This window comes from Apiospora marii, assembly GCF_038362585.1.
Source record: "Apiospora marii strain CBS 49790 chromosome Unknown utg000004l_segment0_segment1, whole genome shotgun sequence".
Classification (NCBI taxonomy): Eukaryota; Fungi; Ascomycota; class Sordariomycetes; order Amphisphaeriales; family Apiosporaceae; genus Apiospora; species Apiospora marii.
Window position 1 is genome coordinate 252,443 of NW_027117376.1, and position 18,031 is coordinate 270,473.

At 55.6% G+C, this 18,031-nt stretch overlaps 4 protein-coding genes across 4 annotated transcripts; 2 read left to right on the forward strand and 2 right to left on the reverse strand.

Moving 5' to 3' along the window:
* Positions 1-114: 114 nt before the first annotated feature.
* On the forward strand, positions 115-4,226 carry PG985_007064 (uncharacterized protein; the record flags this gene model as incomplete). The annotated part of the gene is made up of 2 exons (XM_066826833.1): positions 115-3,664; positions 3,718-4,226. The coding sequence occupies 2 exons, from the start codon at positions 115-117 to the stop codon at positions 4,224-4,226; spliced, it is 4,059 nt and encodes a 1,352-aa protein (XP_066684508.1).
* A 465-nt stretch (positions 4,227-4,691) lies between these two features.
* Positions 4,692-6,119, reverse strand: PG985_007065 (SAM binding domain-containing protein containing protein; the record flags this gene model as incomplete). The annotated part of the gene is made up of 1 exon (XM_066826834.1): positions 4,692-6,119. The coding sequence occupies one exon, from the start codon at positions 6,117-6,119 to the stop codon at positions 4,692-4,694; it is 1,428 nt and encodes a 475-aa protein (XP_066684509.1).
* Positions 6,120-12,507: 6,388 nt separating this feature from the next.
* PG985_007066 (uncharacterized protein) lies at positions 12,508-13,872 on the forward strand (the record flags this gene model as incomplete). The annotated part of the gene is made up of 1 exon (XM_066826835.1): positions 12,508-13,872. One exon carries the CDS (start codon positions 12,508-12,510, stop codon positions 13,870-13,872), a length of 1,365 nt encoding a protein of 454 aa, XP_066684510.1.
* Positions 13,873-15,027: 1,155 nt separating this feature from the next.
* Positions 15,028-17,298, reverse strand: PG985_007067 (uncharacterized protein; the record flags this gene model as incomplete). Its single annotated transcript, XM_066826836.1, has 5 exons — positions 15,028-15,457; positions 15,568-15,963; positions 16,094-16,895; positions 16,944-17,001; positions 17,086-17,298. 5 exons carry the CDS (start codon positions 17,296-17,298, stop codon positions 15,028-15,030), a joined length of 1,899 nt encoding a protein of 632 aa, XP_066684511.1.
* Between the last annotated feature and the right edge of the window lie 733 nt (positions 17,299-18,031).

An 18,031-nucleotide genomic window follows, 5' to 3' on the forward strand; every position in this document is an offset into this window, starting at 1 on the left:
TCCACACATCGCGTCGCATTCCTCCCGAATCCCCGTCGCCTGATAGTCCTCTTCTTCAGGATACCAATTCCTTTCTGCGCGCCATCGTCAGCTGCCAATCCCCCAAAGGCCACGATGAGCTTCAGTTTAGACTACACGCCTCGCAAGGCGCAACCCGCGTCGGGCCAGCGAGGCGCATCTTTCCCGACTGGCTCGACTCAAGCCACGTCTCGATTCCGATCATCTCTGGTTCCGATGGCGAAAACGTCTCCGGCGCGTTCCAAACCTACCCTAGGCAAGCCCTCTGCGAGGCCTACCCGAAATCTCTTCGACACCGCGACACCCAAGCCGTCTCGGACGGCCCAGTTCGCGCCAGCCCTCCCCGCGACGGCCTTCAAGGCTTCGGCGGGCGCTCGCAAGTTCGCGCCGCCGCCAAAGACTACCAATGCGGGCATGGCTGGCACCACGTCGGCCGAGCTCTTCAAGATGCGAATTCCAGAGCCGGACGCGGGTCTGACGGGCGAAGCCTTGGCCAGCTCCATCCCAGAACCCCTGACGAAGAGAGGCACCGTATACGCCGACCAGTACCTTGCCGACAAGTGCCCTCCTGACTTCGATGACCTCCAACGAAGACAGTTCTTCTGCATCCTCGATTTGCGACGGCTGAAACACGCGGCAAACGAGATCTTTGTCAAGAAGGATTGGAAGGTGAATATTTTAAACTTCGCCAAGGAGTATGAGAAGAGTCGCGGTTTGATTATGTTGCACTATGGCCTGTACGAGTTCAAGAACGTGAAGCCGTCAGAGGACGTCATGAGGAGATGGAGAGCTGCGCATGGCCTGCCAGAGCCCGAGGCAGAGAAGCCGGCCGCGAAGCCAGCAGCCAAGGTCGGTACAAGCGCCTTTGTCAGTTCGGTGCCCGCCTCCTCTACAAAGCGCAAAGCCGACGTTCAGCTGCAACCGGGCGACAACACCTTGAAGGCTTCTACTGCCAACCATAACAAGAGACGCAACTTGGATCAAGATAATGAGCCTATGACCGACGCGCCTAAATTCGCCCCCTCGCCTCTCAAAAGCAAACGCAGGGTGGAGGAGGCAGACGACGACGAGGACGACGAAAACCAACGGAACAAGCTCCAGAAGACACCATCGAATGCTAGATCTAGGCTCGAAGGTATTATCAACAATGTACAGTCGAACACCACTACGCCCGTAGGGTCCCCCCTGAAGCATTCTACGATGGACAAGCCGGTCTCTTCACTCTTCTCCGTTACCAAGCAACCTGATGATTCCCAGAGCCCTTTCGCGAGCAAGTCAAATCCGTTTGGGGCACCGACCAACGGTGCTTCCAGCTCCGCGTCGGCATTGAAGTCGTCTCTTTTCCAACCGACGTCTACCAATGGGGCTTCTAGCTCCGCATCGGCACTGAAGTCATCCCTGTTCCAACCAGGGTCGACTTTGAATGCTTCGAAGGATTCAGTTCTGACTGGGCACAAGTTTGGTTCGACTACCACGGCGTCTACCGGTAAAAGCAATATCTTTGGCTATCTGTCCGAGAGTTCAGCCAACAACAGCGGGAATGAAAAAGAGGAGGCCGACGCCGACGCAGATAGCGACACAAGCTCGGAGCACGAGACTGAACAGGAGCCTGATAGCCAGGACGTTGCGCCCAGTTATGAGCCTAGCGCCGCTGCGAGCACTGGCACTGCCACGCCCCCAACTCAGGGAGGCTCTGCTCTGTTCGGGTTCGGGAAGCCGAGTGATACCCCGACGCCCTTCGATACTGCCTCGAAGCCCGCAGACGGTGCTAAAGCCGGCGGTCTGTTTGGTAGAGTCTCATTCGGACCTGATGGCGAACCACTCCGAGCAACGTCTACGGAAGCACCGGCCAAAGAGCCAACCCCAGAAAAGGAGGTCCCCTCTGTGCCCGCACCAGCAGCTGCGCCAGCGGCGACAGCAACTCCCACAGCAGCAAAGACACCTGGCGATTTTACTTTCAATGCATCTACTACACCAATTAGCTTTGGTAGCAAGAACGGCCTGGGCAGTTCTATCTTTGCATCTAAAGCTGCTGTACCATCTTCAACCGGTGATCAAGCCAAAGCTCCTAGCACAAGCGCTTCATCCATCTTTGGTGCGAAGCCAGCCACTTCGCAAGCACCTCCCGCTATCTCATCTTCGTCTTCCATCTTTGGTAACCTTAACAAGGGGCCCGAGGCCACGAAGAGCACACCGAACGGCGGTTTATCCTCATCTATATTTGGAGCATCGAAGCCTGCAGCTTCAGCCGCCCCGATTTTCGGTAGTTCATCGACTCCTTTCGGTGCGGCCCCAAAGCCAGCAGAAACAAACAATGCATCGACAACGGAGAAGCCAACGAGCATGTTTGGGGCTTCATCTGCCCCAGTCAAGGTCGAGCCTACACCCGCTGCTGCCCCATCTCCATTCGCCGGCTTTAACAAGCCCAGCGAAGCAGATAAGCCAGCTCCGTTCGCCGGGTTTAACAAGCCCAGTGAAGCGGAAAAGCCAGTTCCGTTCGCCGGTTTCAACAAGCCCAGCGAAGCGGAAAAGCCAGCTCCGTTCGCTGGTTTTAACAAACCCAGCGAAGCGGAAAAGCCAGTAGCCAATGGTGGATTGGGTCAATCGATATTCAGCAACAGTGCCAAACCCGCACCGAGCAACATGTTTGGGCAGTCAACTACACAAAATAGCACCGCTGATTCATCAACTACTCCAAAGCACAGTTTTGATGGACCCAACGGCAGACCAATCAAGCGTCCCACCAGCAGGTTTGGCCGAGCGGGCACACCTGACAGGGCGAAAACGCCTGAGATCTCATTCGGAGCTTCTCAGCCAGGCCCATCTCAGGGTACCACGTCCAACATGGGCAGCTCCGCGACCTTGTTCGGCTCGCCGGCACCCAAGCCTAATGCGCCTGCGCCGGCCAACATGTTCGCCAGCAACAACTCTATCCCTACTCCATCTTTCTCGTTCGGGGCACCGGCACCTGCCGAAAAGAAGTCAGAAGAGGCTCAACCTGCTCAGTCCAACATCTTTAGCTTCGGCTCGCAGACCAACCCCAGTCCCGCGAAGGAGACAACAGCAGCACCCATGTTCAGCTTTGGATCTCAGAACAACGCATCCCAGTCCCAGGCTAAAGAATCCGCCGCAGCGCCCTCCATGTTCAGTTTCGGCGCTGGCCAGGCCACAACGCCAACTCCGTCATTTGGAGGTCCAGCTTCGCAGCCGAATGGCACACCCGCGAGCAAGTTTGACTTCAACTTCTCCGGGGCCGGTACTCCGGGAGGAAACACGAGCTCTTTCACTTTTGGCGGTAACGATCAAGGTGCTTCTTCCAACCCAGGATCGTTTACCTTCTCTGCCGGTGGCGCAGCTCCCAACACATCCGCAGCACCCGTATTTGGCGCCGAGTCATCTACACCTACGCCGTCTGGATCTTTCAACTTCCAGTTCGGTGGCAATACCGCCCCCAAAGCGCCCGAGCCAGGCAGCTCCGGTATATTTTCGTCTCAGCCAAACGGAGCATCTCAAGCGCCCGCGTTCAGTTTTGGCTCGGCTGCCCCTCCTTCCCAGAACCCCATCGCCAGCAATGCACCAACGGGGGGTAGTGGCATCTTCGGTAGCCTGCAGCCACCCGGCGGCGGCGGCACGTCAACGGGAGCCAGTATGTACAATCCAAGCAGCCGCACTACGGGCATGACTAATAGGAAGATGCAGACTCCCCGTTCCCGGCGCCTTCGAGCATGAACACTACGCCCATGGGTGGCACTCCTGAGCCGCAGACCCAGGATGGCGAGGAAGCTCCCCAGGAGCAGATCTCGCTGACCACTGGCGGCCCGGGCGAGGAAAATGAAGAAATCCTCCTTGAAGTGCGTGCCAAGGCGACGAAGTTTGTGCCCGTTGTCAAGGGCGGGGACGGCGACGAGGACGGCAACAAGTCCCCGTGGCGTACCCAGGGTCTCGGTCCTCTTCGCGTCCTGAAGAACAAGAGCACGGGATGTGTCCGGTTGCTGTTGCGTGCTGAACCTCGTGGCCACGTTGCCATGAACAAGGCACTTCTTTCACAATTTGAATACAAGCCCGATAACGTGAAGAAGACGAGCATCAAGATCATGACGGCCAACGACGACGGTGCAGGCTTGGAAACGTGGCTCTTGCAAGTAAAGAAGCCCGAGACGGCAGCCGAGCTGGCAACTGTGTTGGAGGCCAACAAGCACAGCAAATGAGATACGCGCAGGGCTGTAGGACAGGCGAGTGGAGGTTGGCTGCTTCACGAAACCGCAGCAAGCTGGGAGGACTGGAGCGTATACTAGACTTATTCCTTGTTCGGCCTGCCAGGCCAGTCCCTGATTGTCGGTGAAGGTCAGTCAGGGCCACCACAGCAGAGCGAGCGGCCAAGGGCTTGCATTGGGAACAGCGGTGTTTTTGCTGAGCATAAAACGGGGTTTAACGGCTGGTTTGATGTTTTGATGTAAGATTGTACAGCCTGAGTTTCGCACGTACATAATACGAGATTTCATACGCGCTTTTTTATATTTCCAGCTCTCACTGCGAGGGCAATGAATGGATTTCTTTTCTGAATGAAAGCACGCAGTTCACATTGGCTTGATGACGCGAAACGATTGTGTGAGAGTATGTAGTAATTCGTCATGCTAGGATAGGATAGGACCCGTCGGCATATTTCAATTCCCCTACCTACTCTTTTTCTTCCTCACGCTCCAGACACCGACTTCTAGGCACTCTCCCCCGTCCGCGCCGCCTTCGAGCATCAAGTTCTTGGTAGCTTTTGCGTACCACGCGTCCCAGCCCTCCTGGCTCATCTTGTTGACGGACCGCAGCATGGGCTCCCAGGTCCCGATGAGATCCACGACGCACTGGAGCGCCGTGTGCCGAATCGCCGCGCGTTCCGAGTCCATTGCCGCTTGGAGGTGGTGGTCTCGCTCCCAGCGGATGTCGGTGCTGAGGGGGACGGCGAAGCGCTTGGAGATCATGCCCTCGAGCGTCTCGGCCTCCTGTACCAGGAAGGGTCCAATGGTGGCGCAGGGGACGGGCGAGACGGTGCGGGCGTCGCAGGCCTGGCTCAGCCAGCCGTTGTACTCGGCGATAAAGGGGTTTTTGGAGGGGCACAGGATGTTGGCGTCGACGTCGTAGATGCCGAGCTCGGCGTAGGCGTCGTCCTTCTGCTGCTGCTTCCGCTGCTGCTGCTGGGAGTGGTGGTGCTGGTGACGGTGGTAGTGCTCGCCCCCGGCCCCGGCCCCGTTCCGCTTGGGGGCGGTGGTGGCGAGGGTGTCGGGGGCGTTGGGCTTGAGGGAGCGCAGCACGCTGTCGACGTCCCAGACCTCGAGGACGCCGCCGGGGCGCACGACGCGGACCAGCTCGTCAGTGACGGCGGCCAGCTCCTTTTGCGTGAAGGCGGCCGACATGTCCTTGAAGACGACGAGGTCGAAGGCGGCCGACTCGAGCGGCCACGGGATCTGCCGGCAGTCGTGCTGCACAAACTGCCAGTGCATGTTGTCGCGGTCCTCGTCCACGAGGGCGGGCGGGCCCACGGCCGCGTCCTCCTCGTCCTTGCCGCCGCGGCCGCTGCTGTTGCCGCTCCTGGCGCTGGTGCTGGCGTTGCTGCTGCTGCCGCCGCCGTTGCCATTGCTGCTGTTGGTATTGGCGTTGGTGTTGGGGTTGGCGTTGGCGTTGCCGCTGTTGACACTGGTGCCGCTGGTGCCGCGGATGTCCAGTCCTACAAAACTCACGGAGTTGTAGCCGTGCCGCGCGAAGTAGCGGTGGCACAGCATGGACCAGACGCCGGAGCCGCAGCCGACCTCGAGCACGCGCCGGGGCGGTTTCACTTGCTGCTGCTGCTGCTGCTGCTGCGGCTGCGACAGAGACGAGGGCTCGCCCGTGCCCACGCCCACGCCCACGAGCTCGTCGCTGCGCAGGACGGGCCGGCCGCCGTTGAGGCGCAGGCGCAGCAGGGTCGAGAGGGTCTGGCGGTGCGTCTCCTTGAGGTCGATGGGGAAGGGGTAGGCCAGGGTCGGGTCGCTAAAGAAGCGCCGGTCGTTGACCACGACGGACCGCTTGCGGGTGGCGCCGGCGCCGCCTGGCCGCGCCGTCGTCTCCTCCATCGGGGGCGCGCGCGTGGGGGTTTGTGCGGTGGTTTAGGCGGTAGGTATGCAAATAATTGGGTTGGTTAGGCGTGCGACCCGTCAAATGTTTAGACTTCCTGGCAGATGTATCTGATATGCGGTGTATCTTGGATATGTAGGCAGACACCGTGCACGCCTTTGTTTGTTTCCGTCTTTTCGACACTCGTATTCTTCAATATGTTTCTCCCTCTCCCTCTTTCTCTCTTGTGCTTGTTATGCAGAGGGCTGTTCGTGTGCTTGTGCCCCCGGCCCGACGAGCTTATCAGAAGCAGGCAGGTGAACGGTGTCCTGTCACATTTGATGGGATGCCAGCAGCTGCCTGACGTACTGTGCCGCATTCACTGTGCAGCGGTCCCATCAAGGTCAATAGAAAGAAGCAGCAGCAGCAGCAGCGGCGGCAGCGGGGATTAGAATTGGAGTTTTGACGCTGAACTCTTTCGTTAGCCTTTGCTTCTTTGCGCATGACTAAGTCGAACCCAAAGAACCAAGGCAGGCTCACCTGTTGTTGACTTGGGCTGATGCTGTTCGACGCAGACCGGTTGAAGTTTAATTGGGCGACGTATGGATATCGGATGCAGCAAAGTATTGAAGTATCGCAGAGCCGACCATCCATTTCTAACTACTTGTACGTGTGAATGCATTGCATATACCAGGCAAGGGAGCAGCCACTCGTAACCGAGTGACAACCGCTGCATACGTGCATAACATTGTCCTCAGACTCTGAGGCTTTTTTTTTTTTTTTTCTTCTCTTTTCTGTTCTGTTTTACTCGGGGTTGAGCACTGACGGGTCGTTCAAGAATGAAGCACCTACATGTTTCTGCATAACCCCCTCACTCAATCTGATCGGTGGGTGGGTGGAGACGCCCGGGATTCCCGACTCGCTCCCGCTCCAATGCCCAACTCCCAAGAGGCCAGCCGGCGATTCGAAACACACACAAACACCGAAAACCTGTGAGCCTTGAGCCTTGGAACCAGGTTGCGAAACCCAGGTTGGGAAAGTGTGATTCCAACCCCCCTGGGAGTCCAATCAGAGCCGCGTGTGCGTGCCAAACAAAAGGGAAGAGGCTCAACGGCACCCTTTCCTATTCGACGCCCAGCCCCTTCGTGCCAAAAGCGGCTGCGTGGCCAAGGGCGGGGGTGCCCAGCGCTCAAGTGTCCCGGATCTGCGCCAAGACGACGCCGGCCGGGAGAATCCTCCGAGGACAAGGCGCGGCTACTTGCTCAGCCACTATGTTTGTCGCGTTGGGAGGGATCTGATTTGCATCCTCCTTCGTCCCAGCACATACATGACCATGTGTGATCGAGAAGATGGCAAATGAGGGGTTCCCCTCTTGGAGAACTGCATGTGTTACGACGCAGGCTTCTCTCCAGCCGTCATCACCGATGGTCCTTCCCTGCAGGCGAGAGGCATCAGCGGTTGCGCTTCATTGCTCATGACAACAGATCCAGAAGCCAACCCTCTGTTTGTCCACCAGGAGATGGTGGCATCGACTCGTGGTCACGGGTCGATACCCATCGCATCCGATCGCCGCCCATGAGCATTCCTTTCCGACGCGGCCCGAGCTAGAATGACTGACTGGAAGCTGGCCATTTTCAGCACCGCCATCTGACCGCTCCTCGGAAGGGCGTGATCAGCCCCATGCTGCACATCAACCCTAGCCGACCCGAGTCGTGGTGCTCAGCTGCTTGGCTGCCAGCAGATCGCACTCTCGTAGCAAGCTGCATAAGCTGGGGTTGCAGCCACTGACAAACGCACATCCAACCCTGTTATGCCCGGATCTGTATACTCCATGGGTGTCGTCAAGTGGTCAGCCAGCAAAACAGTCATCAAGAACATTGAAAGAAAGCGGTAAGAAGTACTCGCTGGTGCTGAGCACCGTCATGGGGCAGCAGCCAATCAAGGGTTCCTTCCATTCACTGCCTAACCGAATCATTCTGCGGCCCGAGCCGTTCAAAAGATCGGGTTTCCTCCCCGTTCCACGTCTTCTGTCTCAAAAACCGAAACACCAGATGGGCTGCAAACATGCCAGCATGTCTTCGTTTATATCCGGGGTGCTAGCGTATATGTGTGCCCAGGCACCATAAGGGAATCTGTGCTGCCTGCATGGCGCAACTGCTGAGGTGAGGTATTATTGCCAATACCTCTCTCTGCCTTGGGCTTGCCCGGCACTGGAAAGCCCGAGACGCTACAGCCACGGCAGCCGTAATAAGCCGGACATCCGTGGATGGGTTACGTCTCAACTTCCAGTCATGCGAACGGCTCTGCAACTCAAGACTCGAGACTATGTAGATATATGCCATCCACCATCTTCCCATGACTAATAACCTCGTGGGGGGCTACACGAGCAGCCCCTCCCATACATCTTCTCTCTACATGATTACATACATACGCTGCGTGGGATGGTGCATCCCTGTGAAACGCCGGGCCAGGATGGAGAAGATGCGACGCGGCCTGCCTTCCCCCGCGCTTGGCTTACGGAATGCCCAACGCTGCACCTGAATATACCCAGAGGATGCCCGGAATAAACGGAATGGCGGCCATGATTCAGGTCAAGTACATGAGAGGAAATGGGCAAGAGGCGAACTGCTGCACATTGACGTTCTGACAGATGTAATGAACAGGCATGGAATGATGTTTTGAGTTTGCCGACGGTTGCTATGCATTCGAGTAATAGACTCTGCCCTAACAATGGATCAAGGACGGTGCAAGTATGTACATGCAACGGTTTGTCCGACGCCCCTGACCCAGCGTTGCTCGACCAGATTAGGAAGAACCGGGTTTACTGTAGGCATGAGCTGAAACTACTCACGCGGAGAGTAAATGGGCATTGAACATATCGACGAAGCTGTCCATTGTTCATCGTGAGGGGGAGCGGTTGCCTAGAGTTGGACAGCCCTATAAGTGACAGCTTGCAAGCAGGATGCACTACATGCACATGCGCAAATCCATTCGAGGCAATAAGTCACGAGAGCCGCCGACAGGTCTGCAGGTATGGGACATCCATGATCATGCCTAGACAATGTCGAATGCACATTCTTCACCACGATTCCGCCGCAAATCCGAACGGCGTGCGCATACAGCAACGCAGGAATCAATTTTTATGCTGCAGAGTACCCACAACACCTACCCCTGAATTGGAATTGGAAGTACTGTTGCTGTCAGGGGCCCTTTCTGTTCTCATGGGCAACATGTTGCGGACACCGGCGGTACTTCCGCAGTATAGAGGTCAAGTTGAGCAGTCATGGCAGGAGCCAGTGACCACGAAGGAGTTTGATATCCCAAGCCCACCCAGCAGCCCAGGAGAGTGGCCACAGGAATAGGTGCTGACGACGTTCGGTAGTCTGATGCATGGGCTAGACCAGGACAGCCAGTCAGAGCTCCGATAACTTGCCTATTCTATACATAGTAGAGATGGGATTCGTAGCCAAAAGAACATGCTCGCCACATCCTGTGGATAATGCAAAGAGGAGCGAGGATGTGGGACAGGTGGTTTTGGAGCGAGCAGCTCGGCGTAATTATCACACCAGCTCCTGCGTCTCTCTGCAGGCGTTCCCATAGCATCCATCTCGCGGTGGCGGCTCTGCGGGATCTCGGTAGTCCCACTATGCAGCAGCCCGGCCGACGTACACTATGCTGCTCTGGGCAGGAGTGGCATACAGGGTGGTGTTCTGGGTAGGTCGGCATGGGCAGGTAGAATGGATCTGTGGATCAGCCTATCTATATCTCGAGAAGAGCGGAAGTACCCCCGACCTGTGTAATATCCCCAAAGATCATTACCCCCCACCGATCTGTACTGAGATTGAAAGGTTTTGCTAGCAAGTGCGGTAGGCCCAGTTTGTGGGTGCCAGTGCGTGCTGTGCCGTAGAAGGCGTGGTCATCACAACAGTATGGAACGAGGAGGGCGCAACACCTGCAGTGCAACAACTGCAGTGGACCAAGTTGAGACTCAAGATGAGGCACGATCGGGATGCGAACACCAGAGAACTCGTGACAGCATGTACCCTATAGGTCTCTCAAGTTGCCTAACCCAGGCCCAAGAGAAGAAAGAAGGAGGATGGGGGGATGCAGATTTGGAACAAGAGGCTGTATGGGTGCAGGCAGATGTGCGCAGACCCAGCGCGGGCCCTTGCCGAATCGGTCACCGACGGCGGGGCCACGATCAAGAGACACGGGGGTCCGGCCATTGGTGGGAAGCCAAAAGGGTAACCCAGCACGCGAGCCACTAACCCGCTGGTCTGGTTGGCTGGCAGTGGACTGCCGAAGCGGGCGGCATACCTTCCGGCAGTACAAGTAAGTGCTGACAGGTAAATCGCATGCATGCATGAATCAAAATATCGAAGTCCTGTACCAACACCGCCGCGAGAGCAGTCGTGATCTCGACGCCGAGTCAAGGCCGTTGCTGCAGCAAGCTCCTGTCTTTTGCTGCGCGTACCATTAGTAGTCGCACTGGACGAGGTCCTCGTCTCCTGATTTTGGGCAAAGAGGAAGGGTTGCGTTCGGTAATCAAACCCACGTCCACTAACAGAGTGGCCGAGTGGAGGCCAACGACAGCCCCTCCTCTTGCTCCTTCGACTTCTTCAAGACGGGTCCCAAGTCCGCCCACGACGGGGTTTGGTGGGTTCGGCCTGCGTCGGGACGGAGCGATGGCATTACCATAGCAGCAGGGGGGCAGAGAAAGAAAGCCTCCTCGGTGATCGGTCGTTGCGATGTAAGCAGCAGTGCTTTCTTGGGGACGTGAGCTGATTGGGCCGGGAGATGCAGCAAACAGAGCGGAATTGGATGGAGGAAGCCGGGGTAAGATTATTAACGGGCCCCCGACGAGGTTCAAGTATATAACCTAAGCGATAAGAGTGACATGTCAATAGCGCCGAGTCTGTGTCTGGACTCCAGACCGACTCCAGATTCCAGAGCAACACAAACCAACCGCGCTGCCGCGGTAGAAGAGATGGGCACCCTGCATTCACTAAGACACCACATTTTGAGTACAGTAGAAGCGTTGTCATGCCCGTGGCCTGATTGGCCGGGCCTGAAAGGCGAAAGGGCATCTCCAGCAGCGCCGAGTGCAAACTCAAGGGGAGGAGACTTTGCAGTCTGGGCTGACCTTGTGTGACGATGATAACGATACCTACAGTAGCAATGATACGAACGGACAGCACAGATGGTGGATGGCTCCCTCGTTACCTCGTAACCCATCCATCCCATGCTTATCAGAGATCAGAGCAGAGATCGGAGGACGCAGCTGGAGGATTTATTAATTAGCCTTCACCCACCTGCCCCCCCCCCCGACGACTCGTTTGCCCCATGCTGCTTGTTGCTTCTCTTTTTTTCTCCTTCTTTTGCCTCGACTCGACCGTTCTGTCTTTCACCCCCTTGGCAGGGCGCCCCCACCCACGCGACTAAACAGGTCCAAGACTTCCAGCACGTGTTGTGGCTTCTGGGCGTCGTCCAGACCCCTTCCATTAATTCGGTTCGACCCTTCTATCTTTCTCTCCACGTACTGCGGCCTGCCCTAGCCTATCGAGGCACCTACCCGTACCTACCACACAAACAAAACCCTCGTGCACTGGATTAGGAAGGAGTGGGGGATCCCTTGGCACTGTCTGCTTCCCGAAAGGATCTTGAGACTTCCGAGAAGGAATTCGAGACTCCGCGAGTTGGAGTGTCGACTACGCAGCTCCTGTCGTCCGTCGTGGTAGTAGTCGTAGTTGTTGTGGTTGCATTTTGGCCTGCTGCTGCTGCTGTTGTTGTTGTTGTTGTCTGCACGTGCTCCTACTCCCCCGACTGATTTGGGTTTGTTTGGGCTGGTTCAGCTATTTTAGTTGCCTTGGCTGGTCTCCCACCCCCAGACTCGGACTGGAGTCGGTTTCTTTGATCTGAGATCGCATGGGAATTCGGTGGCTTGTTGCCTGCACCTGCTAGGCATTTTTGCCCCCCTCATTGGTTCTCTTTTCGACTCCTGGCCTTTGGTATCCATTCTGCTATTTGCTGCAAGTGGGAAGAAGAGAAATCCCTCTCAAAGCCCCTCCGCCAGTGGATCGAGACCCAAGACACACCTGACGGAGAAGCCGCTACTGGACGTCATCGCCCCAATTGACCCGACATACCGGCCCCATCCTCCCATTGGCGAATTGTCGCACCCTTATCTCTAACCTTCCTGCAGACCTCCCTCTCTGTGCAAGTATATACCCAGCTTCTGTGTATATATACATACGTACTTAAAAGGTCTACGCTGCCCCGGACTGATCCTTCCAGTCGTGCCGTGTTTGCATTGGATTGAAACGACATCAGTACCGGCATCGATACCAATATACGCTCCGACGAGTTTCCTGCTTGCCAAGGCTATGCTGGTTGGTTCCATTGGCCATCATGAAGTACGGTGACTATTTCGAGAAGGAATCCGTCGCCAGATGGAGCCTCCACAACATTGATTACAACACTCTCAAGCAACTGATCAAGGTCAACACCACGAAAAACCAGGCCGCCGCCATCGCTATTCCCGGCCAGACCGACTTCTCGCTCAAGAGGTTCGAAGACACTCTGTACCATGAGCTGCTCCTCCAACACTCCCGCGTCGACCTCTTTGTGTCGGGCAAAGCCGACGAGATAGCGAGGAGGTTACGGCACTTGCACAGTCTTGTCCATATCCTTATCCTCAAGTGTACCGACCCAATTGGCATCAACACCAAACGCCAGAAGAAGTTTGTCAAATATAGGCGACAGATCGAGGAATGCAGCAACGACATCAGCGACCTGAAGCGTTTCGTCTGGGCGCAGAAGGAAGCCCTGCGTAAGATCCTCAAAAAATACAAGAAGTGGACTGGCTCGACCACTCTCGGTGCGAGATTCCGTGATAATGTACTACCCAACCTGAAGAGCTTTACCAAACGCGACTTCCACCCTCTCGAGCAGCAATACCAGGAGCTACTTACAGCCTTGATGGCCGCCTCGCCTCCAGCCCTATCCCCACACGAGCACTCCGATGCATCAACCTCGAGACGGACAAGCCGTATATCAACTCCAACAAGACAGTCACCCGCACCCCTACAGACGCCTGTCGAGCCCGGGACGAGGTACTGGAACGAGTATGATAATGGCAGCGAGGTGGGTGACGAGGAATACACGCTTTACATCAACCCGGATGATTCTTCCAGCTTCCCAGGCTTTGGGAATGTGAAAGGCATGTTCAACGGACCAGCCCGCAAGATCCGCGGCTGGCTCGGACATCCGGATAAGAACGATGAGCACCAGTCGCTGCTGCACGCGGATCAGCACTCGCCTGCAGACTACTTCAGCATACGGAATTCGGCTCTCAATACCGACAACGAAGCCACAGAAGACGAAGACTCTTCTTCCGTCGAGTATCCAATTAGAGGTTATGCGGCGCATTACGCTGCGCTTCCTAGCATAGAGGATCAGCGCGTGGCCCGCTTCAGGGAAAAGGTAATGCACCGTTGCGCCGTCGTCAGTTTCCTCATCTCCATTGTACTGCTCATCGTCGCCAGTGTGCTGGTGGCGACGGGTCGCCATAGGCTGCAGGTGGAAGTAGATGTGGGCGTCACGCTCGCCGTTGTTGTCAGCCTGTTCGCTAGCTGTACGGGTCTCGGCGCCATGCTGTACCGGCAGGACCCCTTGAGTCTCATTTACCAAATGGTAGTTTGGTTTACGTTTATTGGCATATGCGTGCTTAACGGCATGCTACTGGTCCTCGTGGCAGGGGTCAGCGGGTTATGATATAATAAATGAGGTCTGGGAATTCGATCCGCGACAGGAAACACGCATCCTTCTCCCTTTGACTATCATACCAGAAGCGATTTCTTGCTTGAAGGGAAGACCTTGCCCTCGCTCACAAGCTGGAGGACGGCATTTGAGTGTCACCCGCGAGCAATCCATCCGGTACGTTACCTTCGACTTGGGCGGTGATGACGGCCGAGACCAATACCCCTATCCAGTCATGGTCTGAAGATATCCATTTTGGCGGCGATTGTCATCTCGTGAGGTTATCATGCGGCCGTCTAGCGACACAGCTATATAGCAGCACAATGCCGCTGCGTGAAGGGGACGATAACTTGGTTTGGTGGGGAAGATTGGCCATTTTTTGGTACTGTATAATTATCCTGGTCTGCCTCCATGGCTTGGTGCACATCGATTGAGTTTGGTAGATACGTGTTTGGAACGGGAGTCTGGCTTTTGCGGCCATGTGGCATCGCAAGATTGGTATATGTAGGATAGTAGCAGCATATAGGGGTTTCGAAGCCATTTAGTATAGCAATGATACCTACCTAGCGACTACAGAAGAGCACTTCATGATTAGCACTATGGGTGCGTTCAGTAGGTATTGTCATTAATGCCACTCGCTTGAGAGTTCAACAGCTCAAAGTATTGGAGGACGTTTATCGGAGTTAGAGATTGCATTGACGTATAGATCAGGTAGTTTAACTAGTCGCTGTACTTAAAGACCTCTGTTTAAGCACTGAAGATTCAAGGCAAGAAAGAACGATCTTCTCACATGAGATGTCACTGCTAGAAGGCGCGTAAAACAATAGGGGGTATCAATCCTATGAACATCAACTCAGTGCATATACTCTTTACAAATACAACTGCTGATATATCCCTAGATATCTCCACCTGAGAAGCATTGCCAAGGACAAACCAAGCCAGAGATAGAGATAAGAATCTGGATCAGATACAACCTGGCGGATCATTTCTCTCCGTCCGCCGTCGTCAGCTCATATCCATCGGGCCCCACGAGTTGGGTGCATTTCCGTTCGTGTGCGCGGGCGGCGGCAAAGTGGCTGGCTGCCCTATCACATCGTGTTTGTACCAATCAACACCGTAAGCCTCGTTTAGTAGCCTCATCATCTTGTCTATACAGCGTAGACGGGCACGTCATGTTGTCAGTAAAGAAGCACCGTGGCATACAAGGAAAAGTAAGGATTGATGAGGAAGGAGGACGGTGACGATGATGGACGTACCGGCGATGCCCCATCGACACTTGAAAATATTGAGGCTCTTGTACTTATCCAGGATCGCGTCCTGGCACTTTTGGTATTCTTCGGGGCAAATGTTGCGCAATCCGGTGTAAACCTTGACAACTAAGAAGCATGTCGGGGCCGCCAAGACCGCCAGCTCGCGGCACGACAGCTCCTTGTCCGGGGCGCTGACCTCATTGTTCATTTTGCACGTAATGTCAGATGATAACTGGGCCGCGAATCGTAGCGCGGCAAGGGCCGTCCGCAACTCGTTATTCGCGTTGATCTGCGCGGCCGTTTGAGATTCGAGAATTGGGAGGAAGGGGAGATAAAGAGTAAAAAGCGCCCTGTGTTTTTGACATCAGTTGGTGTCCGCGTCTGAGACGATGTGCTACAGAGACATGATAACAGGTCGCCGGAGCCATGTCTCTAGGAGAGACAGCGAGAGTGAACTTACGAACAACACATGGCGAAACAGTCCAGTGCATATCGCCAGTCAGTGGCGTCTTTGAGTAGTGTTGCGGTCACGTTGCGAATCTCTTGGTCCAAAGGCGCGAAAGTCTCGACTGGGGGCAGCGTGCCGGGCATCCTCATCCTCGTCTCATAGTTGTGTCGTAGAGCGCGATGTAGTAGGCTGGCCACTTTTGCAGAAATCTGGAAGGACTCCATCGAGGCTACGTTCACGCTGGCGCTAACGGGCAGTTTTCTGTTTGAAGCCCCTCGCCGCTCGGACGAAGGCCCTGGATGATATCTTCCTGGTGAGCATTGACCAGGTTCTGGCAGAAGTGTGATGGGCTCGGGCGATTCGAGGATGAAAGGCAGATGTGTTGATGCATCGTCGCGATGTATGAGCCTGTTTTTAAAGTCAATCCTCCGTCATACCATGTTATCCTGGCCATATGTGACGCCAATGGCAAACATGGCAGCTCATATGGGAAGATGCGACTGAAGCCCGACGTCGTCAGAGAAAGCTCTAGACTTACTGGTCAATAATAAACGATGACCACCAAAGGGCGCTGTTCTGTTCCTGTTCCATGGTACTCATGCCATTGATGCTCATATGGTCTCGATCGCGCGTACAACCGGGCCGAATCCCCAAAACCCTTGCCGCTGCTACCGTCTCGCTCAGCGTTCTATAGGCCAACGCAGAATTGCTATGGCCATATTCATAGAGCGCGAGCAGAGCGCCTATCTGGACAAACTCTATCTTTGGTGCCGTCGAGTCGCAAAGACCGAGTGAGAATGCACGCCTAACGACCCTGTACAAATTGTCGAACATGGCCCTGTTGCGACCGCTTTGTGTCGAGCAGGTGCGTGCGGATAGATACATGGCCAAGATAAGCAGAGCCAGCTCGCGGCTCATTTTGGCCGACACAATACTCCAATCTGCCGAACCTTGGCGCAAGGTGAAGCTGCTGCCGCCGGAGAAGCTTGGTGAAGAGCACGACGAAGGACCGGCTGGAGAGTCGGCAGAAGCACATAGATTGTCAATGCGAGAATCGAACAAGCCGCGGTGGACCACCGAATACCATTTGTGAACACAATCATAGTATGCGCGCACACCATCCGTCCAGTCCAGCTGCTCTTCAGGTGCAGCGTCGGCGGACACAAAGGACAGGATCACAGGTGATGTGAGCTCCGCCAACGGGTCCGGGGCGCAGAGAAACTCCGATTTGGACAGCGCCTGCGATTGTAGGGAAGCCAGGGGCGCCTGGTTGGTTGCCGCGGTAGGCCCAGGAATGGTGTCGGCCAGGTAGACGCATGTCGCGCTGAGTCTGCAGGCTCCTTGGTTATTACAGCAAGGCAATAGGAGAGAGGTGGTGGGTCATATACCTTGTACACCTCGTGCAATTGGGCAAGGCCTATCCTTGTTGGTCAGCAAGTGTGAAGACTATGTATGTCGAAGTGGAAGCAAGGAAGGAGGGAAGGGAAGGGGAGCAACTGGACAGAAATGTGAAGCCGAGGTCTCTCGCACCTTGTCGCAACGTCTTTTGGAGGCTCTACATTTCTGGCAGGCGCGTTCCGAAAAACCAGGGGCGAAGGGGCGCGGTGCGCCGTTCCCGTTGCCGTTCCGGCTATCTCTATCTGAGGGCGGGGAGCGGAAGGTTGAAGGGGACGACTCGTTGGTGGCCGTATCGGAAGCGGGCGAGAGGCCGGTGAGAGTGAAAGCGTGACTGATGGACTGCATCCCGACGCCCGGTCCTGCGGAGACAGATGGGGCTAAAAATGGCACAGTATCAACAGCGATGCCGCCTTCTCCTGTTCTTCTACCTCGAGGCGTGTGTTTACATCTGATTTAAGGTTGTGACAAGGGCAGAAGATGTTGGGACGGCTTTTCGAACCAGAGGCACGGCATCTGAACTGGGCTGGGGCCGGAATTGCGTTGCGGGCATCAGACTACTTACTAGTGGCAAGTGGGATTCTCATTAGAGTTCAGGGCTACCTGCGAGGAATTGAACGAGGCTTAGCCGTCGCTGCCAGAAGCATGTCGTAAGAAGGCCTAAGGAAGCTACTAAAGCAAGCTAAGCAAGCCAAGCAAGCCATCAGGCTAGTTGGCTGGCAGGGAGGCAGCTTCCGCGGGAATGTATCACTGGTCTAGAACCAATTGCATAGATCGGCCACGGCCGACAGTACAGTACAGTAGGCAGGCAGTAGGCTTGTTTCACTGCCGATTGGACGCCCTATTTCCAGACTCCAGCAGGGAGGCCGCCACCCGTCTCTTGGTCGCAGAGCTACATGCGTACACAAAGTATACTACTATATGCAAAGGGGCAAAGACTCATTGCTGAAAGTATGTGGCAACAGAGAATCAAACAAACATTGAATGCCATGGTGCATCCATCGTGTGGTTTTCTTTTCTTTGTTCGGGCGGGCCGTAAGGAGGCGGCGTACAGAGGTAACCATGACTTACCTTGTCCTTT